Below are 27616 nucleotides of genomic sequence, written 5' to 3'. Positions count from 1 at the left end.
AGAAGAAAGAACTTGATCAAGGTCACACAACTAGACAGTGGCAGGGTTAAGATAGGAAATCCAGCAGCTTGACTTCAGTCCACACTCTTTGTAATCATTCTGCGCAGCCTCCTGTGATTTCCCAATGCCTCCTGTGCTATTGTGTAGCTATTATGTATGTATGTATGGAAATCTATTATGGTACTTACTCAGATTACCATTATTTTTCTTCTTCCTACAAAATCTCTTACTCTAACATCTAACAAAAGGTCTAACACATGGCATATATTTAACCAAGGTTTCTAAATTAATAATGATTGAATGACCCTTACTTCTGTCTTCATGGAGCTTTCAAGATGCCTATAATTTTTAATTATGCTTTTATATTATATTAGTTTTGACATTTAATTCAAAGAATAATTTTGGGAAATGTTTGTATTTTACAGTCACCTCAAGTATTTTCAGTTCAATATTATACCACAAAACCTGAAAGAAAAGAGAACATCCTATCATTAAAATAATTTTATTAGCTTACAAACGGTAAAACTGCCAGGCACGGTGGCTCACGCCTGTAATCCCAGCACTTTGGGAGGCTGAGGAGGGTGGATCACCTGAGGTCAGGAGTTCAAGACCATCCCGGCCAACATGGTGAAACCTCATCTCTTCTAAAAATACAAAAAACTAGCTGGACGTGGTGGCAGGTGCCTGTACTCCCAGCTACTCAGGAGGATGAGGCAGGAGAATCATTTGAACACAGGAGACAGAGGTTGCAGTGAGCCGAGATCGCACCACTACACTCCAACCTGGGCGACAAGTGCGAAATTTCACCAAAAAAAAAAAGGTAGAATTTTGAGGAACTGGTTGTTCCTCTAAATGGATGCTGGGAAAGTAGGTACTAATCCAGTTCCTTTACCAACAGAATTAACTTTGTACTCTAACAAGAGGCAAAATGAAAATTACTATGAACATTAACAACCATACTTAATATTTAAGAGTACTGTATTAGCTCATTTCTGAAATAAAACTAGGATCCATATTTTGATTGCCCCTACTCCTAAAAAAAGCTACTCCTTCCCATATTTAAAAAGCAACTTCATTGCTACATGTGCCATTTACAAGCCATGTGAAATAAGCAAAGACATGAAGTTTCCTTCTCCATAAAAATGAATGGATCAGAGGCAAGTCAAAGGTCTTTTCCAGCTATATTCCAAGTTTACTACTGTGTATAAAATTGAGACTATCCTTTAGCAGCCTGGTATGTCAAGAATGTAGAAATAACACTTTCAGTCAAAATAACGCAAGTTACTGAGATTTTTTTTTTAAAAGCAAACCCCAATCAAGATTATAAAGGAAGCCACGTTTTAAGATTATCACTTTGGATGAGTAATCATCACCTGTCTCCTACACTAAACCTCACAAGTTTCTTAAGACAGGCTCAATAGCCAATCTTGTGATTAATATAGCCCCCATAAGTAGCAAAGTACTAGGCAATTAGCAATGTCTGTGGCATAAAGGAGATAAAATGATAGATGCATGCTCTGCAACTGCTCTAGTTTCCCAGCGTTAGCCTTAGCATGACATCCAAACTGTCTTGAGCTGGGAATTCCTACTGGACCCCGCATTAGACAAGCCCCTGCTCTTGGCAGACCACTCTCATCTGGTGCTGGTACCTCCTGTCCCAGTGGTAAATACCAAGTGCATCCTGATACCCTATCTCCCTGCATTCTCCACCTACCTCTCTATTCCCTGACAAGCCTCCCCCAAAAACTTTCTGCTCCTTAGGAATCACTACCCCTAACTAATTTTGGGAAACCAATATAGGTCTCACATATTGCCAGTTTCTGCACATGGTATTTATCCTGTGCCTCTGTATAATACTTTGTTTTCCTAAAGTTAGTTAAAAACAGGATCTTCTTTCCCTTTAATAGCTCTCTATATTCTCTTGTAGCATTCAGCCCTGCAAACAAGCACCTAATGGTATTTATTGATCACTATGCTAATGCTTAACAGTTTAATTAAAGACTTAAGCTGTTTTCTTTCCCAGAATTCAAGTATGATTTTTAGATTTCAATCATGTGCTAGTAAAAGTGTTTTCAATGTTGGTATTTTAAATTTGGTGTTTAATGGAAAAAAGAATATAGGTAGGATATACTTTGTTTCACATACCGCTCTTCTTCCATTCACTCAGTGGCTAAACAAACCAAGGAATAATGCACTAAAAGTCTAAAGTGCCAAGATTTCACGATGCACTTACAACTGTCTCGAAAAACAAGGTGTACTTAAAAACATATCTATCATATTTTTAGCCAGGCCAACAAGGGCTAGCTAAATCTAACAGAGAGTACAATGACTAGGCTTGCTAAACTTGTACTATTCAGAAATACTTTCATTAATCAAAAATAATACATGACAAAGAAATCTAGATTAATAATACGTGATGACCCTATTAAAACATAATTCAAGAGTCCTCTTTTACTTCCTGCCAATATGAAACAGACAGAGTTCCAACATGATCCAGGCAAGAGAAATAGGAAATGGTAAATGATGTACCAAAAGAAAAAAAAAGTAAAAGCCCAATGGTTTAAATCACTCCCTACCACACGAAGTAAAAGTAGAACTTGGGACATTTCTAGTTTTAGGGAAATAAGTAAAAGAATGCAATTCAGGGAAAGTTTGGCAGTTGCCAAAGAAGACAGAATAACCTTTTGCTTCCAAAGAGACTGATTAAAATTCAGGTTCCTTCTTGCATTCAAGCTTGCCACATGAGCTGAATGCAGAGGAAAATAAATGAACTACAACAAGACTCACAGTAACTATGGAAACGTAAATTTGGAAAGTTAAATAATATTTCCTTTCAATATCCCGGATTCAAGTTCTAAATCAAAGAAAGGAAAGAAATCCTTATCAGGCTCCCTTTATCTGCTAGTAGGGCCCCAAAGTTCCCATCTTCTTTTAGTTTATTTCTGCTTCAGAAAAATTCCTACCCAAATGGTTCTGGAAATAAGAAAAAAGAGACACAGTAAAAAACAAGTGAAAAACATGGGTTCCAATAGGAGCCTCTGGAGATGAACTATCAATTACATACATACCATGAACAGGATGCATCAACTCTGTTTCACTTATGGCAGTGATAGATTTTTTAAAGATTCAAATCAATTACCAAATCCTAGATGCTTTCTATAATCCAGCCATTGCACTGTTCCTCAGGATGCAGAGCATACTCCCCTAGCCCATTCCTGTTCAGTCAGCTTTGTCTCCCACAGCATTCACCGCAAAGGATCTGTCAGAACTCACTGACATTAAATGGCATAGTTAACTAGTCAAAGGAACACAGATCCCTAATCTTGTCATGATATACATGCTGTATCAATGACCAAAAACACGCCCTGCAGAAACTGGTGTCCACCTGACTTTAGAAATTTGACAAAACAAATTTCTACCAAGGAATGTAACATCATTTAGTGGAGTAATTATTACCAGAAAGGAAGTACTGGAATAGCATGCTGATGTGTTACCTAGAACTACCATCCTAACTTCTCTGATTTACTTCATCAAGCAGTAAGATACGCTGCACCACTGAATACATCTCACTGAGATGACTCATGGAGTGCCAAATAAAGATACATTCTATTTATATTTTAAAACAAAACAAAAATATTGTTTTATATTTGTGTTTTTCCTTGAGTGATGGTACAAAAACCAGAATAAATAAAATGGAAACCTTGGAGGGAGGGGTTGTCAGGGATCCACTTAAATGGAAGCGGTGTGATTTTTTTCCAAATACCTTATCAGGCCACCACTGCAAATCTTCTCCTAGGGATACTGGACTTTGAACAGGTGTATTCTTCTTATCCAGGTTTGGCTCTCCTTCCTTGCTGGTAGAGCCCCTTTCATTATCAAATGAGGCTCCATCAAGCCACCTTCGTTCACGTAAACGTAAAACGGATTCACGTTCACGCAACAGCTCAGAGTCTCTCTCTAAGGGAAGAAGGAGAACTGGTATGCAATTGGGTCACACCAGTGGGATAAAAGTAAGCCACTCTCTAGTAAAGACCCTTCAGGATGCAACTAACAGCAGTTTATCTACTCATAAAAATTTATGTAAATGTATATCTAATAAGGCTGACATGCAACATTCAAAACATCAACCCTTTCAAGTGAATGTATAAAAATTATAACTAGTATTTTAAAAAATTAGAGGCAGACTTTTCTATATTTCAACTACATGGTTTTAGAGCTGAACTGCTTTATTTTGAACTATATTTGCTTTTTTTAAAATAATTTTAAATTGTTGGCTTGCATTAGAAATGCTTACTATGAATTCAATTTATATACTAGAAAATATACACTCCTCATTTGTCTACTGGTGGGTTTAAAAAGCACATAAATTTAGAACTTCCACATGTTACACATATAAGCAAACTCAAAAAATGCACACATAGAAAAAACCCTAAAAAGGTTAAACTATGAATCCATTAATATAAGCTAAGTATAAAGTTTTAAAACCAAGCCCTTGTTTAGAGTAATTTTATAGGACAGATTTTATGAGTAAGTCTCAAATTTTTTTGAGGAACCAGACAGTCTGTTTTTTTAAAAGGAATCTTTATAAAATGATTTCCTTACCAAAATGCTTCCCATGGTTATTGGCCTACAAACTATCTAAAGCCAGTTTTTCTGAAGTTGCTCATATATTACTTTTTAAACAACATAACCAAAATAAACTTTCTAAGAATAGGATAAATAAGGATTAGAAACAATAATTAAATTGAACTATACAAAACTGCCATATATATAGGTCAAAAGTGGTCAAGTATTAGCTATTCCATATGATTCAAACTAAAAGTAATGCCTACACAGAATGAACATGGGAAAAGAGACATTTGGCCAGGTACGATGGCTCACGCCTGTAATCCCAGCACTTTGGGAGGCCAAGGTGGGTGGATCACTTGAGGTCAGGAGTTTGAGACCAGCCTGACCAATATGGTGAAACCCTGTCTCTACTAAAAATATGAAATTAGCCTGGTGAGGTGGCGAATGCCTGTAATCTCAGCTACTTGGGAGGCTGAGGCAGGAGAATCACTTGAACCAGGGAGGCAGACTGCAGTGATCCAAGATCATGCCATTGCCCTCCAGCCTGAGCAACAAGAACGAAACTCCGTTTCAAAAAAGAAAGGCGGGGGGGAAGGGGGAAGAGACATTTAAAGGAGTTATTTATGTTACATATGGAATATTTGAAAATATATTACTTGATACATTTAAGGCAGTAAAGTATGCATTTATTTTTAAATTCATAATGCTATTACATAGTGCATTCAATATATTAAAAGATCACCACAGATCTGTTATTTTAAAACTTTATTCCTAAGTACTAAAAGTATATGCAGCAAGCTCTCAATATAACATGGCATATTTTCCAGTTTAAAGTCAGTAAATACAGCTAATTTCTGTTATTTGAATCAAGTAGTTTTACATTCTGGAAAGTAAAAATATTGACAATTATAATGTAAACAAGCTATACACAAACATATACAGAGAAAGGCAGGATTAATTATTTCAAAATCTTTCTAACCTCTACCATGTACTATATCTTTTAAGGATTTCAAACTTTTTCTTTTTTTTTTGAGACAGAGTCTCGCTCTGTCTCCCAGGCTGGAGTGCAGTGGCGCGATCTCAGCTCACTGCAAGCTCCGTCTCCTGGGTTTACACCATTCTCCTGCCTCAGCCTCCCAAGTAACTGTGACTACAGGCACCCACCACCAGGCCAGACTAATTTTATTTGTATTTTTTTAGTGGAGATTGGGTTTCACTGTGTTAGCCAGAATGGTCTCCATCTCTTGACCTCATGATCCACCCACCTTGGCCTCCCAAAGTGCTGGGAATACAGGCATGAGCCATCATGCCCGGCCTCAAACTTCTGAAAATAGCATTTTAGGCTGGGCGCAGTGGATCATGCCTGTAATCACAAAACTTTGGGAGGCTAAGACAGGCGGATCACCTCAGGTCAGGAGTTCAAGACTAGCCTGGCTAACACGGTGAAACCCAGTCTCTACTAAAAATACAAAAATTATCTGAGCATGGTGGCAGGCACCTGTAATTTCAGCTACTCAGGAGGCTGAGGCAGGAGAATCTCTTGAACCCAGGAGGTGGAGGCTGCAGTAAGCTGAGATCATACCACTGCACTCCAGCCTGGGCAACAGAGTGAAACTTTGTCTCCAAAAAAAAAAAAAAAGCTTTTAATAAACTAAACATTTCTACACATTTAATATTGGTCCTAAACCCATTCTAGTAAGTTTTTTCACATTTCATTATTTTATCTAACCAGGATTTAAAATAAACAGATCACTTATTTTAAACAAATAAACTAAGACTTGTTTTCTGAATGCTGCATGTCACTGTAAAGTAGAATTCTGCTTTTAGTTCAGAATCCATATTCCTAATTAAAAACACATTTAGGTGAAGTCATAGTCCTTGACATCAATTCCACAATGTAAATAAGATCAACTCTAAAATACTATTGTGGCTCTTCAAAATAATAAATAATTTTAATGCTAAAGCATTCATAAAAAACTCATAATAACTGCAATATTAGAAGTTCAAATACAGTAAGTCGATTCTACCACTATCTTTCCATACAGCTAGCCTGCGACAATAATAAATAAATAAATAAATGCAAAATTACCTCGAGATGAGCCTAGCCTGGAAAGTGATGAACGACGAAAAGAAGGGTAACCAAAATAGCTAATGTCTTCAGAAAACATGGCATCCGCATCAATAATGACACTTGGGTGGGCAGAATGAATGTCAGCATCAAGGAGAGACATAAGATCCTCTATAAACAGAAACAAACATCACTGAAGGATACACACAAAGAGCATCTGTAGACTGCTGAAAGATCTCTAAAAATTAAAATACATTAAAAAACTAGGGACTGACATCACCTGGGGAAAAACACAACTTACATTATTAACAAATATTTTAAAGAACACCAAATGCGTAAATGTTGTCTGAGCTACTCACTACATAATCACAAGAAAGATAGATCATTTGTTAAGATATAACACTTGTGGCCGGGCGCAGTGGCTCACGCCTGTAATCCCAGCACTTTGGGAGGCCGAGGCGGGCAGATCACGAGGTCAGGAGATGGAGACCATCCTGGATAACTCAGTGAAAAACCGTCTCTATTAAAATACAAAAAACTAGCCGGGCATGGTGGTGGATGCCGGTAGTCCCAGCTACTCAGGAGGCTGAGGCAGGAGAATGGTGTGAACACAGGAGGAAGAGCTTACAGTGAGCTGAGATCATGCCACTGCACTCCAGCTTGGGTGACAGAGCAAGACTCCATCTCAAAAAAAAAGATACAACACTTGTGACATCACAGAGATAAGATAGTCAAGATCAAAATGTAGTTCAGATATTACATATTTTCAGTAATAAGGCATCAAAAAACAATACTGTAGAGTCATGTGTCATCTAGTTATAAAGCTATACACATACAGCCACGTCTTTGTTGGGATCAAGCACAAATCCACTGAGCAAAAACACTTCCCCATTTTCCCTTAAAAGAAACTTTACAATCAAGCAGCTCTACAGTGAAAAATATCTACCACCTTGAAAAGAATACTCAGAAAAGTCTATGTACTTTAAATTCCATTCCCCAGTCCAAAGAGCACTCCAGCACTGAGAAAAACATGACAGTGATCCACTAACCTCCAGGCAAATAAGATTCGCTGGCTGTATCATCCCCATCATCTCCATCTTCATCATCCCGGCTAAGTAAATTATTTACAGCAAGGTTCACATCAAGATTTGTTCGCTGAAGTTCTCGAATAATGACACTTCTGGATTTGCCTTGTAAAACAACTTGGGCCTGAAATAAAAAAAAAAAAGAAGTGCTATGATAATTTTCTTGATTAAATTCTTTATCAAAATCAGCTTTCTAGGACAGGGCGTGGTGGCTCAAGCCTGTAATCCCAGCACTTTGGGAGGCCAAGGTGGGCGGATCACTGAGGTCAGAGACCAGCCTGGCCAACATGGCGAAACCCCGTCTACACTAAAAAATACAAAAATTAGCTGGGTGTGCTGGCTACACCCGTTAATTCCAGCTACTTGGGAGGCTGAGGCATGAGAACTGCTTGAACTCAGGAGACAGAGGTTGCAGTGAGCTGAGATCAAGCCACTGCACTCCAGCCTGGGCAGCAGAGTGAGACTCCCTCTCAAAACAAAACAAAACAAAACAAAATAGACTTTATAGGATCAAAATAGAAAAAGTTATTTCAGAATTCATGATATGAGTCATGACTACAACCCACATATTCAGTAAAACCTCACCTTGTCCTGTTGTCTGACATTAAGTGTTCTACAAGATCCATACCTGTGAAATCAGCTCCTCTGGAATGACAGATGCTGGAATAACTGGCTGGGGCTGACTGCCCAAAAGCCCAGACCCTCGATCCCGTCCTGTCCGAATAACTCGAGTCTGCCGCCGGGAATCTCGAGCTCCAGCTGACGACCTACCAGAGGATCCTCCACCACTTCCACCCACTCCAGAACTCCAGCGGCTTCTAAATATTGGAGAATTTATAAAATTAGCATTTTTAAACAATCATTCTGATGGCTTGGGTCTCATTATTATTTTCAGCTAAAATAAAGTTATTTGTCTAAATGACATAACATGTTACGTAGTGTTTTGACAAGAGAATAAGGTAATAGAACTGGGCTTTAAAATAATAATAATACTGTTTTTTAAAGAAATGGGATCTTGCTATGTTGCCCAGGCTGCAGAGCAGTAGTTATTCACAAGTACAAACAAAATACACTACAGCCTAGAACTCCTGGGCTGAAGTGATCCTCCTGCCTCAGCCTCCTGAGTAGCTGGGGACCATAGGCATGCACTAAGATACCTGACAACTGTCCCAATTTTTTTGTGTTTTTGAGATGAGGTCTTGCTATGTGGGCCAGGCTGGTCTCAAAACTCCCGGGCTCAAGCAATCTTCCCATCTCAGTCTCCTGAGCAGCCAGGATTACAGGTGTGTACTACCATGCCCAATCCAATTTTTTTAATGCTTAAATATAACTTCACTTTTTATAAAGATAAACATCACACTTTTGCATCCTTACAAAAAAAATTTTTTTTGAGACAGGGTCTCCCTCTGTCACCCAAGCTGGGGTGCAGTGGCAAGATCTTGGCTCACTGCAACGTCTGCCTCTGCCTCCTGAGTAGCTGGGATTACGGGTGTGGGCCACACCATAGCCTTGCTTTTTTTTTTTTTTTTTTTTTAGCCTGGCTAATTTTCATATTTTTGGTAGAGACGGGTTTTCATCATATTGGTCAGGCTAGTCTCAAAACCCCAAACTCAGGTGATCTGCCCACCTTGGCCTCCCAAAGTCCTGGGGAAATAATTTTTTAGAGCTACCTAGGTATTTTTAATCACAACTATAAAAAATGAACACATCGGCCAGGCACGGTGGCTCAAACCTGTAATCCCAGCACTTTGAGAGGCCAAGACAGGTGGATCACGAGGTCAGGAGTTCAAGACTAGCCTGGCCAACCTGGAGAAACCCTGTCTCTACTAAAATACAAAAATTAGCTGTGCATGGTGGCACATGCCTGTAATCCCAGCTACTCCGGAGGTTGAGGAAGGAGAACTGCTTGAACCAGGACCCGGGAGACAGAGGTAGCAGTGAGACAAGATCACGCCACTGCACTCCAGCCTAGGCAACAGAGCAAGATTCTGTCTCAAAACAAATAAATAAAATTAAATTAAATTAAAATAAAATAAATAAATAAAATAAAATGAACACATCTTGCCTTTGCATGAAAGACCTATCAGACTTAACTACCAACATTGTTACACAAAAACTAATTTAGAATTAGTTTAGAATTCAGTGCTTCCCATGAAATAAACACTCATTTGCTAAGATAGTACTGCATTAATATTCAGCACTATCAACCACCTTGTCCAAGAGAGAGCTGCTATTTAAATATGGTAATTTTTTCCTGTGAGAAAACAACTTAGAAAGGGCATGACATCTACATCTTCACTTACTGCCCAAACATGAACATTAAGAAGATTCAAATGAAGTCATCTAGATAACCATGACTGCCTTCTGTACTTAATCACATCTTAAAGAAAATAGTCACACAAGTCACTTCAGCTTTTTAAATTAGGGCAGCGTCTGTTCTCTTCAAAATGAATCTAATACTTGGAGATCATTTGACCTAGAGAGAAGTATTTTACTCTCAATTCCTACTGTACTGGCTGCCTAAGGCTGAAACCTTCAAACTCCCAATGCAAACAGACTTCATTTCAATTTGATTTTCCAAACCATTTCCCCCCTTTAAAAGTTTGGAACACATTAACCAATAATGATTCTCAAATCAGTATACATTAAACTTCCATGGTTTCTCCTCTCACTTGACTGGAAAGCCCAATCTCTGGCTAAACAAAAAAACTGTTTAAATAGTTTCCTCAGTAAAATGAAAAAATAAAGCTAGAGAAGCTGTTGTCATCCTTTTGATGGGCTTCTGTACTTGCTGATGCATACTACCAATTCATGTTTATGCAGTATCTGTATTTATAGCCTAAGAACTGCCCAAGATAACTTTGGAGAAAAGCAATATAGTGCATCCTCAAGGCTGCAGTATGAAACAGCATTTATTTCAGTTAATAAATGTCATGTTTAAATAACTGTTCATTTAAAAGCACATTACGTCAACAAAAAAAGGAAATTAAAAAAACAATCCAGGCTGGGTATGGTGGGTCACAGCTGTAATCCCAACACTTTGGAAGGCCCAGGAGGGAGGATTACCTGAGCCCAGAAGTTTGAGATCAGCCTAGGCAACATGGCAAGACCCCATCTCTACAAAAAATAAAAAAATTAGCCAGCCATGGTGGCACTCACGTGTAGTCCCAGCAGGGAGGCTGAAGTGGGAGGATGGCTTGAGCCCAGGAGGCGGAGGCTGCAGTGAGCCATGATTGTGCCACTGCACTCCAGCCTTAGCTACAGATCAAGACTCTGTCTCACAGAAAGAGGCAAGAGGAGAGAGGGATAGGGGAGAGGGGAGACAGAAGAGTAAAGGGGGAAAGGGGACAGGAAGGGAGAGGGAGAGGAAAGAAAAAAGAAAACAAGCCCCACTTAACAGTAGCATCAAAAAGAATAAAGTACTTAGGAATAAAACCTAAGACTTATAACCTGAAAAGTAGAAAACACTGCTGAAAGAAATTTAAAGACGACACAGATAAGAAAGGTGTCTTGGGTTCATGAATTGAAAGACTGAATATTGCTAAGATGTCTACACCACCCAAAGCATTCAACACAACCCCTATCAAAATCCCAATGACTTTTCTTCTTTAGCAAATAAAAAATTAGCTGGGCATGGTGGCTCATGTCTGCAATCCCAGCACTTTGGGAAGCCAAGGCGGGAAGATCATTGGAGGCCAAGGTGGGAGAATCGCTTGAGCCCCGGAGTTCCAGAACAGCCCTGGCAACACAGCGAGACCTGTCTCTAGAAAAAAATCAAAACATTAGCCAGGCATGGTGAAATGTGTCAATGGTCTCAGCTATGCCGGAGACTGAGGCAGGCAGAATGCTTGACAAGCCCAATAGGTTGAGGCTTCAGTGAGCCATCCATGTTTGTGCCACTGCATTCCAGCCTGGGTAACACAGCAAAACCTTGTCTTAAAAACAAAACACACAAAAAAAAAGAAATGAAAAGTTTGTCCCTAAAAATTCACATGGAATCTCAGGCAAGCCCAGACAGACAAAACAGTTTTGAAAAAGAACAAAGTTGAAGGATTCACACTTCACAATTTCAAAGCATATAACAAAGCTAAAGTATTTAAAACAGTATGGGTTGGGGATAACGACAAAAAAGACCAATGAAACAAAATGGAACCCAGAAATAAACCCTCATATATATGGCCAAATTATCTTCCACAGGTGTTAAGACCACTTGGGGGGAAAAAAATGGTCTCTTCAACAAGTTGTGCTGGGAAGAGTGGATATCCACATGCAAAAGAATGAAGTTGAACCCTTATCTTACATTACATACAAAAATTAACTCAAAATGAATTAAAGACCTTAGCATAAGACCTAAAATGATAAAACTCCTAAAAGAAAACATAAGGGAACAGCTTCACACACTTGGTGATTATTGCTTAGATATGATGCCAAAAAACACAGGCAACAAAAGCAAAAATAAACAAATGGCACTACATCAAACTTTAAAACTTTGTGTATCAAAGGACACATTCAACAGACAACCTACAGAATGAGAGAAAATATTTGCAAATCATATATCCAGTAAGAGGATAACATCCAGAATATATAAATAACTCCTACAACTCAACCATAAAAAATTAAATAACCTGATGAAAAAATGGGCAAAGGACTTGAAACGACATTTCTCCAAACATGATATATAAATGGCCAACAAGCATATGAAAAGATGTTTAACATCATTAATCATCAGAGAAATCCAAACCAAACCACAACGAGGTATCAACTAATACTGATTAGGATGGCTACTATCAAGCAAAAAAAAAAAAAAAAATTACAAGTGTTTCAAGTATGTGTAGAAACTGGAACCCATGTGCACTGTTGGTGGGACTGTGAAATGGCACAACCACTTTTGGAAAACAATATGGAGATTTCTCAAAACATTAAAAGAATTACCATCTGATCCACAATTGCACTTCTGGTATATATTCAAAATAATTGAAATCAGAGTCTTAAAGAAACTTGCAAAACCCATGTTCAAAGCAGCATCATTCACAATTGCCAAGTAGTAGAAGCTACCTAAGTGTCCAACAAAATGTGACACATACATACAATAGATTATTATTCAGCTTTTAAAAGGAAGGAAATCCTATCACATGCTACAACATGGATGAACTTTCAGAACATTATGCTAACTGAAATAAGCCTGTCACAAAAAAAAAATAAAAAATCTCAATGGTTCCACTTATATGAGTCATCTTAAGTAGACATTCACAGAAACAAAGTAGAATTGGTGGCTACCAGGGACTAGAGAGAGAGAAAAAAAGAGTCGTTGTTATTTAACGGGTATAAAGTTCCAACTTCACAAGATGAAAAAGTTTGAGACAGCTGTTTCACAATAGTGTGGACACACTTAACACTACTAAACTGTATACTTAAAAATGATTATAATGGTAAATTTTATGGTTTTGCAATTAAATTTTAAATTCACTTAAAACTGAAGTTGTATTAAAGAAACTACTACTCTAGAAAGTAGACATGTTTTCAAGTTATATATTAAAACAATTATGCATCAGAAAACAACACACAACCAATGAAACACAAATAGGGAATAAAATCAACCACTAATCAACTACTTGTGCGCCTATAGTCCCAGCTACTTGGAAGGCTGAGGCAGGAGGACTGCTTGAGCCCAGGAATTTGAGGCTGCAGTGAGCTATCAACACACTACTGCACTACAGGCTGGGTGGCAGAGTGAGACTCCGTCTACAACAACAACAACAACAAAAATCAACTATTAAATCAGCACTTTTACTTTATAGTTTCCTGTGAGTTTTAAAACTAAATCTTTCAGGAAAACTATGTTCAGGCATTTTAAAACATTCAAGAGCTAAAATATATAAATTATTTCAACGTGAAAACAGGAAAAACCACATTAAGGAGTCTTAAAATCATGTAACTATATATACCAGTTTACCTATGATAGTGCCCGTTTAAGCCTATTGGTTAAGCCTAATCATTAATTTCACTCAAAAACATCCCTGTTCAGACAATAAATTATATGGCCATCATAGATAAAAGGGAAGACTCGATACTTTCACTAAGAAATCCATCACCAATTTTTTCCACAAGCAAGTACTATTACAAGCCTGATCAGAAATAGCATCCAAGTACACATCTGCTCCTGGGCAGACCTTACAGGCATCTCAAACTCAAATCTCCATGGGAGGGAGATAAGATACGTAAACAAGGGAAGCCAAGATAACAGGGAAGACAGGAGAGACTTATCTGCCTATCTAAAAACACTCAAATTATTTTCTTTAAGCACTGCTGATTTAATCCGTTACACCACCAGCAGCTGCCAATTTACAATCTCTGCTACACAAGTCCTCGATTGAGTTTAAAGACAACCGCCAAAATATCTCTCTGGTTTCTCCATTCACCTGACTGTTACCATAGAAAATACAGGTATTCCCACTCTGGCCTGCCGTGTGCAGTGTTTTCTCCTATCAGAATCCAAACCACCTACCAGTTGCCATACCTCAATCACCCCTGAACATTCCTCTAACCAGCTCACTATCTATATAAAGATTAATGTGTTTAACTAAGCATATTCTAATAGAGGTCTATTGGTAGTCACAAAAGACAGTATTGGAATCAGCTGATTTCTTTTATCTATAATTACAGTGAGCAACGTAATTTTTAATGCTAAACTAAAAAATACTGGGAAAACTTGTTTCTACTTTCTGTGGTTTGCTTATCAAATTAATCCTATAATTTTGATCCCATTACACAGTTCTCAAGGTACACAGAATGACTCAAAATGAACTAAGGGTATCATACCTAGTATGCAATTAGTCCACAGTTTGCAAACTTAAAGCCCATGGGCCAAGTCTTGTCATCAAAAACAAGAAGAGTCTGAGAAACTGTCACAGTCAAGAGGAATCTAATGAGAAATGGTGACTAAATATAATACGGAGTCCTGGATGGGATCTTAGAACAGAAAAAGGACATTACAAAAAACTAAGGAAATGTGAATAACCTATAGACAACTTTAGAATCATTAATTGTAACAAATGTACCATACTAACATAAGATTTTAGTAATAGTAGAAACTAGACATGGGGTACATGGGAACTCTCAGTACGATGTCTGAAATTTTTTTGTCAATCTAAAACCATAGTCTGGGGTCACACCTGTAATCCCAGAACTTTGGGAGACCAAGGTGGGCAGATCTTGAGCTCAGGAGATCAAGACCAGTCTGGGCAACCTGTCAAAACCCAGTCTCCACAAAAAAATAATTAGCCGGGCATGGGTGGCACCCAGCTACTTGGGAGGCTGAGGTAGGAGAATGGCTTGAGCCCAAGAGGTGGAGGTTGCAGTGAGCCAAAATTATGCCACTGCATTCCAACCCAGATGACAGAGCCAGATCCTGTCCCCAAAAAAAAAAACCCATCCTAAAATAGTTTAATTTTTAAATGTGCATACACATGCGTGCACACACACGTTTGAATGATGTGACTGTGTGTATTTATTTCCATGAAAATATCAATTAGTCCCAATATTTAAGATAAGAGATTACCACACAATCCAGATTTGCAAGTTTTCTTGGGACAAAATAAGGCAGGGAGGGGGCACACGGATTTGAATTTGCCAACTGTGGCCCTGTATTTTCCTACAGCCAAAACCAGTTTACCAGCTGCTTCCTTTAAAAACAGGGAATCCAGTTTGTCAGAATCCTGCTACAAACTATCTTACCTACCTGGCAGCGGCTTCAACTATTTGCAAGTAAAAATATACATTTCAATTCATGTGCTATTAGCTCAGAGTAAACCCTAAAGGAATATGGTAGCTCAAACCAACGAAAAGCAGCTTATACCTATCATCTATTGTTCAATGGTCACAAGTAACAGAATAGAACTTTCGATACTAACAGGTCCATATTCACCTTACTATTTATTAAACACAAATAAACTCCCTTCTCTTCCCCAAATAAATCCGGTGCTCTTACCCTTAAGCAAGTTTAAAATGAGTTTAACAAAAATATCTAGGAGATTTTTTAAATACCTTGCAGGATAAACTTTAATTATTAAAGAAAGAAAACAGTAGCAGCTAGAAATCTTTAGCACACAAATCTGACAATTAGCAAAATCTTCTAAGGAAAAAGCATTAAATGGACCAGTATGTATTCCTAAAAATAATCAGTCAAAATAAGTGATCAATTCCCAATTATCCATGCTGGTCGGGCATAGTGACTCACACCTGTTATCTCAGCACTTTGGGAAGCTGGAGCAGGTAGATTGCTTGAGGTCAGGAGTTCAAGACCAGCCTGGGCAACATGGCAAAATCTGCTCTACCAAAAATATAAAAATTAGCAGGGTGTGATGGGGCATGCCTGTAGTGGGTCAAGATCACATTACTGCACTCCCGCCCAGGCAACAGAGGGAGATCCTGTCTCTCAAAAAAAAAAAAAAAATCCACGCTAAAAAACTGTACCAATAATCCCAACTCTTTCAAACGTGGCTCTCAAAGAGACCGCTCACTCCCTGATCCAGGACAACTCCCAGCAGCATAACTGAGCAGGCGCGGACTCTGCAGGATGGGAGTGGGGACCAAGGTCTCCAGGGACAGTCTCTTTCATATTGGATTGTATTTGGTAAATTTGTGGTTTAAAGACTCCCCTTTGAGGACTCAAGATCTGCCTGTCCTAGATTCCCTAACACATGTTATAAATTGCAAGCCTCTTTAAAATTAATTGTAATTAACACAGAAATTGAAAAACAAAAAAAAAGAGCACCATACAAATCAAGGAAACACATTTATTATAAAGGAAAATATGTGTGACTGTAAAAAAAATTTGATTTACAAAATAACTTAATCACAATTTCACCTTCAACAAACTGCAAACAATTTTTTCATACAGCCCAAGAGAAACAATCAGAATTTATGTGCTTACACTTTGTAAACATCTGCAAACTCAAATATAACTAAACAAATCACTGGCATCAAGTTGGTCAGGAGGTACCATGACACTTTACAGTATTGCAATCATGGACCTAATGCTTAAAGAACGCTTACACAGTCTGTTCTGGCAGAGAGAACAGAGGCACAAAGAGGGGGTTACGGGGAGTGTAAGTAATGGGTAAGGGGATTCAGAAAACCAACGATTCTGTCTGCATTTTAAAGTCTTAAAATTATCCCTAATCTCCTTCAGAGTAGGTCTACAGAGGTTTTATTCAAACTCAAGTATACTCCTTTATTACTATATTTGTTGTATATTTTTATTAACAAAGTCACAAAATTCTAGCGTTCTACTTCAGTCATTCTGCCATACATTCTATCATAATTGGTTATTTCCAAGTTTTAAGAGGATTTAAGTCTAAGACAATTTGAGCAACATAGTAAGGTAAATGGGTTATAAACCAGAGAATAAGAAATATCCATGAGACCATAATGATGTAAATAACATGAGAAAAAGAAATAAAATAGAATAAAAAATAAGGCCAGGCACGGTGGCTGACACCTGTAATCCTAGCACTTTGGGAGGCCAAGGAGGGCAGATCACTTGAGGTCAGGAGTTCAAGACCAGCCTGGCCAACATAGTGAAACCATCTCTACTAAAAATACAAACGTTAGCCAAGCGTGGTGGTGCGTGCCTGTAATCACAGCTACTCAGGAGTCTGAGGCACGAGAATCACTTGAACCCAGAAGCAGAGGTTGCAGTGAGCTGACATCACGCCACTGCACTCCAGCCTGGGCGACAGAGTGAGACTCTGTCTCAAATTAGATAAATAAATAGATAATAAAAAAAGTAAACAAATAAAAAAATGGGGTAGAGGTGGGAAAGTTCTTCCTTACAGTTGAATTCCAATTAATAAATGTAAAAGAAATGATGAGAATCTTTTTAAAAAATCCCCATTTGGCCAACACCACAACAGCAACTGATTCAGACAAAAAAAAGAATCATCAACAAATGTTAAACTCAGTGAGCAAAAGTATGATGAGAAATAGGATATCTGTAGAGTCACAAAGTATCTCCCCACAAAATACATATTAATGAAAAATAGGAAAATAGTTAACTTTATAGTGGAGAAACAGGTAAACACCATCTTAACTAATCACAGGACACCTCCTTTCCAGTAATAAAACAACAGTAACATCACATGCCACCTGATATGATGCACTGAAAAGGGCACATCATCACTTCTGCGGTATTCTTGCAAAAAATATATCACTTAAGTTTAATCACGAGAAACGATAGACAAATCCAAACATTCTACAAAATAACCACTGGTTTTTCAAACTCATCAGGGTCAGAAAGATAAAAACAGAGGATCTGGCCCAGATTAGAGGTAACTAAAGAAGCATGGCTGCCTGGAGAACATAGTGAGAGACGCTGTCTCCACAAAAAATTTAAAAATTACCTACAAAGAAAATTTTAAAGTTAGCCATGTGTGGTGGTGGCCCATGCCTATAGTCCTAGCTACTTGAGAGGCTGAGGCAGGAGGATTGCGTTAAGTCCAAGAGTTCAAGGTTATAGTGAGTTATCATTGTGCCACCGCACTCCGGCCTGGGCAACAGAACAAGATCCTACCACTATTTAAAAAAAAAAAAAAAAAAAAAAAGCAGCAGCAGCAGCATGACAACTCAACGCAACTGGAATCCTGGACTGAATCCTGGACAAAAGGGTATTAGTGGACAACTGGAGAAATTTAAATAAACTCTGTATATTAAGCAATGATCAAGTTAATTTCTTGGTTTTGATAAGATGATTATGTAAATGTAAACCATTAACATTTAGGGAAGCTGGGTGCAACATATACAGAAATTCTTTGTGCTATTTTTGTAAACTTTTTTTAAGGTCAAGTTATTTCAAAATGAAAAGTAAAATTTAAAAATAAATAAGAGTAGGCCAGGTGCAGTGGCTCAGGCCTGTAATCCCAGCACTTTGGGAGGCCAAGATGGGTGGATCACCTGAGGTCTGGAGTTCAAGACCAGCCTAGCCAAAATGGTGAAACCCCATCTCTACTAAAAATACAAAAATTAGGTGGGTGTGGTGGCACACGCCTGTAGTCCCAAGTACTTGGGAGGCTGAGGCAGGAGAATCACTTGAACCCGGGAGGCAGAGGTTATATATAGTGAGTCGAGATTACGCCACTGCCCTCCAGTCTGGGTGACAAGAGACTCCGCCTCAAAAAAAATTAAAAATTAAAAATTAAATAGAGTATTGGATTAGGAACAAATGCCAGTATATAAACTGATAAGCAAAACCTGGAATGAGCAGACTTTTACTGTAAAGGGCCAAATCATAAATAGTTTATGCTTTGGAAGCTAGTCTGTCCCAACTACTCATCTCTACTGTTATAGTACAAAGACAGCCACAGATAATAAGTATGGCTGTCTTTCAATAAAAACGGGGGTGGCTAGATTTGGCATGCAGGCTATACTTTACTGATCCTTGAACTAAACAAAAAAATGTTCATCTTTAAGAAAGGTACTATTTGGCAATGGTGTTAACAGGTAATACTTACTCTTAAAAATAATCAAAATGTTTCCAGTTTTATCACATGAAATAAAATTTCATGTTATTACATGCTACTTTCAGAATTCTTTATCATACACTGTGTGCCTAGGACCATTTAAAGAGCACATAGAACATTTTAATAAAGACAAGAACTATATTTAGCATAGCTAAAGGATGTACTCAACTAAATAACTTTCCTCACATTCCAAAATAAATTTAGTTCAGCATGAAAACATAAACGCAAAGAAAGTAATCTTTCTGGTATTCCCCCCCAACTCCTTTTTTCTTTTTTGTTTTGTTTTGTTTTGCTTTTGAGACGAGGGTCTTTCATTTCCGTTGCCCAGGATGGTATACAGTGGCATTATCACGGCTCACTGCAGCCTCAACTTCCTGGGCTCAGATGATCCTCCCACCTCAGCCTCCTGGGTAGCTAGGACTACAGGCATGCGCAACCACATTCAGCTACTTTTTCGTATTTTTAGTAGAAATGGCATTTTGCCATGTTGCCCAAGCCGGTCTTAAACTCTGGGACTCAACAGATCCACTCACCTTGGCCTCCCAACGTGCTGAGAGGTGTAAACCACCATACCCAGGCCCAATTTTCAAATCTAACTTTTACTTTACCTACCAATTTGTGGTCTGGAGAAAAAAAAAGCCAAAAACTTCCTCCTCTATTTCATTATATTTTGAAACTAGTTAAACTGCTTCTAGTTTTCTGTGAGCAGCCTTTGAACACACATGCTGGCTGAAGTAGCATAACCTAATCATTAACCGGTTACTTTCAGAAAATCTGGCCAGTGATACCAATCAAGGTATAAAATGAGTAAAAGCATCTGGCTCGAAATTTGTATATGGTTTTTTTTTGAGATGAAGTCTTGCTCTGTCGCCTAGGCTGGAGTGCAGTGGCGCGATCTCAGCTCACTGTAACCTCTGCCTCCCGGGTTTACGCCATTCTCCTGCCTCAGCCTCCCGAGTGGCTGGGACTATAGGCGCTCGCCACTACGCCCGGCTAATTTTTTGTATTCTTTAGTAGAGACAGGGTTTCACCATGTTAGCCAGGATGGTCTCGATCTCCGGACCTTGTGATTCGCCCGCCTCAGCCTCCTAAAGTGCTGGGATTACAGGCGTGAGCCAATGCGCCCGGCCGTGTATGGTTTCTTTAGTCTAACAGTATATAAACTTTAGATAAAAGTGGCTGAGTGCAATGGCTCAGATGAATAATCCCAAAACTCTGGGAGGCCAAAGCAGGAGAATCACTTGAGGCCAGGAGTTTAAGACCAGCCTGGGCAACACAGCAAGACCCTATCTCTACAAAAAAATTAAAATAATAAAATAATGAAGGTTTAATTACATCATTTACAAACTTCATTAAATTGATTCAGAAAGAACTACCAGATTTGGATACCAGAAATAAATAAATGTTAGACTTTCTTTTATCCAAGAATAAGTTGTAAGAGAGGTCCAAAGATAAAATCATTTAAGATTTTAAATGAAATAAATGGCATGACATTATAAACACATGTAAACATTATACACATTTTTTAAAGGTCAAGAGCCTAAATTAATTGTAATTAGCCTGTGTGGGTTATTTTTATCATGGTGGCTCACCCTGAGCAATATGAACTCCTGCCCAGAGTTCAGGAGAATTTTCTCACTCCATTGCTAGATATAATATTGAAGATGATCATTCAGACTGAGAGCACTCAAAGGAAGATGATACAGACCATCAGTAAGATGGTGCCTTCAACTGGCCACAACTTACCCTAAGGTGTTGCCTGCCAGCCTGCCCAGAGTCTCAGAACCTGAGAGAAACCACGGGGAGTCGCTTGTCCTACCAGGCCTTGACGTCCTCCCTGCCCCCGAGTTGCTGTTCAACTTTGACCTGGGGGAAAACAAGAGGTAAATTTTGAAGACCAACATCACAACCCGGTTATTTCAAATTGCATTGCTTAATTTGGAAATGATCTATAAAATCATTTCAGTTAAACAGTAGATGTGACTTGATACCTACTAAACATGTACTATCATTCTTCTGATAGCTGCTTCTGTTAAGTGATAACCAGCTCCTCTGCTACTTTTAATGTTACTACTTTGGCTATGAATCACTGCTTGCATAAAAATTAAAATTAAACTAGAAAGTAATAGTTTCACTGTTTTAAAAGCATATAATTTTCTGTGACCCTTCAAGTTGAGGGTTACCAAAATCAAAACACAGGTTTAATATAATACCTAAGAGCTAAATACATATTAAATAGAAAGGACATAATCTCTTACCCATCATTATTATCAGGTTTACCCAATTCCAATCTGTCTGGCTGTACTGAAAAACCAATCCTGCACACTCTACCATCCTAAAAGCAAAGAAAACAGAAAAAATTCTCCAAGTAAAAATACGTATTAAAATTTGAATTTATTCAATAGATTCTGTGCCCATCACTGTCAATTCAGAAGACAATAAATAAACTCCCTTCCAAAAGGTGCTCACACCTGAGATGGGGAAATATGACATACATACACTGTCAAGAAACCAGCAGAAAATAATTTACAACATCTCAATCTGACAAAATTCAAACTAAGAAAATGACTGGATTTAGGAGCCTCCCCCATTCTGTTACTAATTAGTTTTACACTCTGGCAAATCATGTAAGCTTTCTCTGGGCCAGAGGAGGAAAGAGAACTGGGAGATCTTCAAGATAACTCTTTTGAGTAACTGCTATTTTCCTGTTATAAAGGAAGAAATACAATGATGTACAATTCTATTTTAACTGTTTATTTTTCATTTCTCTTAGAGTGAATAATTTACCTCAAGAAGAAAAGCAGCATGATTTGGTCCCACCACACACTGTTTAATAGTAGCCTGTTCCAATACATTCAAAGGGGGGTGGCTGAGAGATTAAAAAAAGAAAAAGTAAGTAAAATTATTTTTTAAATGGTAAATACGTCATAGGGTTTATTCTTAAAATCAATTAGAAAAAAATAGTTGGCAACACCTATTTTTTAAACTAATATTTACTTTAAAGCAATAATTTAAAAATATCTCCATAATCATTTATATCTCCCTGTATGCCAGATTAAAAAAAAAAAGCATGAATGTAATTTATAATTCAAATAAGCCCAACTCATAAAAAGCTGATGGATTAAAAGATTCTTAAAGTCTAACAATCACATTAATCTTAATCATATCAGGCTTCTGGCTTAATATGTTTTTTCTTAATAAAGAAAAATTGTTCTTTGTCAGAAGATTTAAATATTTTAAAACTCTTACCTGTTTAAATTATATTTGTTCAGCTTCTCAGAAACTTCCCGTAACCTTTAAAACAAAACAAAACAAAACAAAACATTAACAAATCACATGGACAGATCTTTTGTAAACAAATAATTCTGACAGGTACTTGTACCATTATTTTGGTAATTTCCAATAGTAGCACACAAAACAATTGCTATGGTAAGAATGTTTTTCATATTCTAGAATGTTTTCATATTCTTTCATTTTGTCCCAAAAGATCACAAGCAGACTCTGCAATTTCCTTCCCTCACCACTCCATTTGCAACCTCAGTAACAATGATAATCGTATTAATCCCATTTTCCCATTAATCCCAGGTGAGAAAACTGAAGCTTCTAGAGTTTATAGAAAAGGTAGCATAAAGTTGTTGGTACCTGAACCAATGCCCAACCAAAGGCTCATTTGTTTTTTTTGTTTTTTTTTTTTTTTTTTTTTTTTGAGACGGAGTCTCGCTGTGCCGCCCAGGCTGGAGTGCAGTGGCCGGATCTCTGCTCTCTGCAAGCTCCGCCTCCCGGGTTCACGCCTTACTCCTTCCTCAGCCTCCCGAGTAGCTGGGACTACAGGCGCCCGCCATGTCGCCCGGCTAGTTTTTTGTATTTTTTAGTAGAGATGGGGTTTCACCGTGTTAGCCAGGATGGTCTTGATCTCCTGACCTCGTGATCCGCCCGTCTCGGCCTCCCAAAGTGCTGGGATTACAGGCTTGAGCCACCGCGCCCGGCCTCATTTGTTTACAAAAAACAAAACAAAAACTGTGTTATCCATGCCAAGAGATTCTGGAGTGCACATGGATATCATGAAATGAAAATCGAGAGCCTAATTGACTTAAGGCATCATCTCAAGTTCTTGAACGGTCTTATAACACAATACTGAACAAACCAGAGCATCAATGTCCTTATCTATATAAAGTAAGGACAACACCTCCCATTTCTAACAGCATTTAAAACAGTATTGAACAGATTTAGAAAAATCTCAAAGGGCTACAAAACAAAGAGATATTAACTTGTATTTTCTGTTATGCTTTTATTGTTTCTCTTAAGAAAACAGTCTTGAATATAAAACACTATAATAGCTAAACTAAACTAGGTACTTTGTCAACCTAAGGAAGTCATTTTACAATGTAAAGATATAATCAAATGTAGATTTTAAGAGTTCAATTCTATTATCAAAAAAAAAAAAAAAAACACTGCCTGATCTGATCTTTTAAAACTTTTTTCAGAAATAATCCTTGTAAAAGCTGAGAATTGTAGAAAGCAATGGGAAAAATTAGAACATTAAATCAACAGAAAAGTCCACGAATTCTGCTCTCTAAAGAGTGACAAAAATGAATAAAATCAAATTTCAATCATTTGTACTAACAGATAAAATGTTATGCATACTCCAAAATAAATGACGTTAAAGCCAGTTTAGGACTTAAAAACTGCCACAAAGAATATATAATCTATGGGAAAATTACCTAATTATTTCAGTAAGAGATTCAATTAGGAGTCAGCTGTTCTTTAACTTTATCCCGTGAGTTCTATCCTCCTAGTGAAGAGCGTCTTTCAAAGGTGCACAGTAACTGTCTCATATTGAATTGCATTCAGTATCTAAAGTAATTTTCTTTTTTTTTGAGTCTCGCTCTGTTGCCCAGGCTGGAGTGCAATGGTGTGATCTCCGCTCATTGCAACCTCCATTTCCTGGGTTCAAGCGATTCTCATGCCTCAGCCTTCCGAGTAAGCTGGAATTACAGGCACCTGCCACCACACCGGCGAATTTTTGTATTTTAGTACAGATGGGGTTTTGCCATTTTGGCCAGGTTGGTCTCAAACTCCTGACCGCAATAGATCCACCGAACTCGGCCTCCCAAAGCACTGAGATTACAAGCATGAGCCACCGTGCCCAGCCTAAAGTAACTTTCAAATGCGGCCATATTTTATTTCTCTGTGAAGAAGTAGATACTAACTGGTGACCTTATTCTCACTCCTAAAGAACAGCATCTGATCATGTGTGATTTGGCCCCCAATAAAACACATTTTCATTTTTGTAGCCCAGTTTTGCATTTACTTCCATTAACAAAACATGTTTTCATTGGTTCAAGAAAGTTAAGCTTTTTCAAAGAATTCCAGTTTGCCCATTTACAAAGCACACTTCTGTGTTCCAAGATAAAACACCTTAAGAGTAATGTATTGTGGAACCCATGAGCTCTGAGAGAAGGCTGACTAGAAAATAGGGAGAAGATAAACAACGGGTTTGCTTTGGAGAGTAACAGCAGCCTTTAGAAGACCTTAAGAAGCAGAAGGAGCTCTCACTTTCCTGGGTCCACATTTACTATGAGTAACCACAGTAGTGACACTTTCAGAAGATAACTTGTTCACTGGCATGCAACTAAACTCATTCATTTCCATTCCTTTGCTAGTAGCTCAAAAGTGCCTCCAGAGCTTTCACAAAATATCTAGTATTGGTAGAGAAAAAAAATTGTCAAGGCCTTTTTCAAAACTGGACAATGCCTGACAATAAGAATTCAATGTTTCCATGGCTCCAAATATTCCAGGCAATTATTAGTAAAACTAAAATAAGCTTTGAGGATATCAGAATGCTAAAAGTTATTTAAACTCAAGAACTCTAATTTCAGGCTATCTGGAGAGACAGCACAAATGGTTACTGCTATCAATTAAATTTTCTAATCTTAAAAGTCCTGGTGAGACCCCTAACCACATCTGAAATACATGTCTGAAATGCACATCAATTTGTACTGGAAACAATGCCACGGAATAGCAAGAAATCTGGGGTTTACTCCCAGCTCATCTACTACTACCTGGACTCACTAAAAGTCCACTAGGTCTCAAGTTCTCATCTATGTGAGAAAGAACTCTTTTAGTCATCTCTGGTTCTGAAAATTCTTATTCCTGAAATTCTTACTGTTTTTTTTTTTGTCTCTTTTGAGACTGGGTCTCACTCTGTCGCCCAGGCTGGACAGTGCAGTGGTGCAATCACGGCTCACTACAGCCTCATCCTCCCAGGCTCAATCTAGCTTCCTGCCTCAGCCTCCTGAGTAAATGGAACTACAGGTGCAGGCCTGTAGCTAATTTTTCTATTTTTTGCAGAGACAGCATTTTAGCATGTTGCCCAGGCTGGTCTTAAACTCCTGGGCTCAACGGATCCACTCGTCTTGGCCTCCCAAAGTGCTGGGATTACAGACATGGGCCACAGTGCCCAGCCTCAGTCCTGAAATGCTTATGAATATATCAAAAGCAAGTGTATCAATGGAAGATACATATGTAATGTTTACAAAGAAATATTCAATTTTTATCGTACCCATTTGAAACTTTCAAATGATTTTATACAGACATTTAGAATGCTTCCCCAAATATCAAATTTTAAAAACTCTTAAAAATTCAGTCCATAGATTTACACAAAATGTATCATCCTTTCAAATCTCAAGACAGTTATCATGACTAAACTGGGCCTTACAAATTAGTTTACATGAATCCAGATAACAGTAACAAATAAATCTTTACCGCCAAAAAAGTAAGCTATATTTAAGAAGTATTTATTTATCTTTTACATTATAGAGTCCTCGGTAGACAGGCAAATCACAGAATCACTGCAGGCCTGTGATAACATTCGTTTAAATTTGCTAACTTATCCATGCTGTTCCCTTCCTTTAGCCAAAAAAAAAAAAATTGAAGTTTTTTTAGTTTGCTAATGATTCTATACAATAGAGATTCGCCTACTTTAAAGGATCTTCATACAATGTTTACAATAGGCAATACTACATAGGCAATATTAACAAAAGTTTACTCTCTCTTTAAAACAAAAAGAAACTCACACTGAAGCTCACCAAATTCCATTTCAGAATAAATTTTTACATGTGGTTATGATGAAAAACAATTTTAAGAGTACAGCATAATATTAGAAAATAACCTCATTGGCCAGGCACAGTGGCTCATGCCTATAATCCCAGCACTTTGGGAGGCCGAGATGGGTGGATCACCTGAGGTCAGGAGTTCAAGACGAGCCTGACCAATATGGCAAAGCCTTGTTTCTACTAAAAATACAAAAATTAGCCAGGCACGGTGGTGCATGCCTGTAGTCCCAGCTACCTGGAGGCTGAGGCAGGAGAATCACTTGAACCCGGGAGGCAGAGAGCCAGGATCAGTGAGCGGAGATTGCGCCATTGCACTCCAGCCTGAGTGACAGAGCGAGACTCCATCTCAAAAAAATAAAATAAAATAAAATAAAATAAATAACAAAAACAAAGAAAATAACCTCATAATAGCATGTAATCTCATTCAAGGACCGACAGGTGAACTTTGGTGAGGTGGTTGTAACACACAATGAATAAGTTAGCAAAAAGCTTCTGACAATCCTTAGTACTCTACCCTTCTATTCTCTACGTTTATTCTATATTCTGATTAAATAAACTATTTCATTCCTTTAAATGTATAGATCATTTCACAGATCTAGAGGCTGAAATTTTTCTTTAAAGTAACAAAGTAAGGTAACAGCAAACTGATGCTAATTAACAGAGACAGGAAAACAGTGTAACGGTACTCGGTAGAAGCTAACATATTTCATTGCTATACCTGAAATCCCCTATAAGTTCAAGCTCATTCTCCCCAAATTTAACATTACAATTTCAAAGGTTATTTATCTTCTCACTGTTCCTCAACTGGCAACAGCAGTAAGTGCAGGTTCTTCAGTTTCATAATTCTCTGCCTACCTCTGACATATAACATATCTGCATATTCAAATACCCCTAAACTGGACTAACCCTGATGGATCCTTTCTTGCCGAATTTCTAAAGCCAAAAAAAACAAAAAAACAAAAAAGAGGTATAGTTAAATCCTTCAAAGGCTTCAATTCTCAAAGACAGAAAGATATTTCTGACATCACATTCTCTACAAGGTGATGGTTTCCATATACCTGGAACTGTTAAACAAGGTACATCCACTCATGTTTCATGACTCTCAGCAATCACCTTAATGGCAAAGGTGGCATCATCTGCCACCAGTGCATTTCCTTCAGTCTCATTCTACTTATTTCCCACCCAGATCAAATGCCACCTCCTCCATGAACCTTTCCTAGTAATTTCCTTCCTACAGAAGTCTACAAATTCTCTCATACCTAG

At 38.0% G+C, this 27616-nt stretch overlaps 1 protein-coding gene across 1 annotated transcript in view; it reads right to left on the bottom strand.

Moving 5' to 3' along the window:
* The window catches only part of UBR5 (ubiquitin protein ligase E3 component n-recognin 5), a 110056-nt gene extending 82832 nt beyond the window's left edge, over positions 1 to 27224 (bottom strand). Inside the window, 9 exon segments of the mRNA XM_017859443.1 lie at positions 3764 to 3957; positions 6659 to 6808; positions 7687 to 7846; positions 8351 to 8540; positions 20985 to 21104; positions 21497 to 21573; positions 22026 to 22107; positions 22488 to 22532; positions 27148 to 27224. Coding sequence (XP_017714932.1) covers positions 3764 to 3957; positions 6659 to 6808; positions 7687 to 7846; positions 8351 to 8540; positions 20985 to 21104; positions 21497 to 21573; positions 22026 to 22107; positions 22488 to 22532; positions 27148 to 27224 — 1095 coding nt within the window.
* Between the last annotated feature and the right edge of the window lie 392 nt (positions 27225 to 27616).

Source organism: Rhinopithecus bieti, unplaced genomic scaffold, assembly GCF_001698545.2.
Source record: "Rhinopithecus bieti isolate Rb0 unplaced genomic scaffold, ASM169854v2 scaffold_47952, whole genome shotgun sequence".
Lineage (NCBI taxonomy): Eukaryota > Metazoa > Chordata > Mammalia > Primates > Cercopithecidae > Rhinopithecus > Rhinopithecus bieti.
The sequence above is the reverse complement of the archived record's forward strand: the minus strand, read 5'-3'. Positions and strand labels throughout refer to the sequence as shown.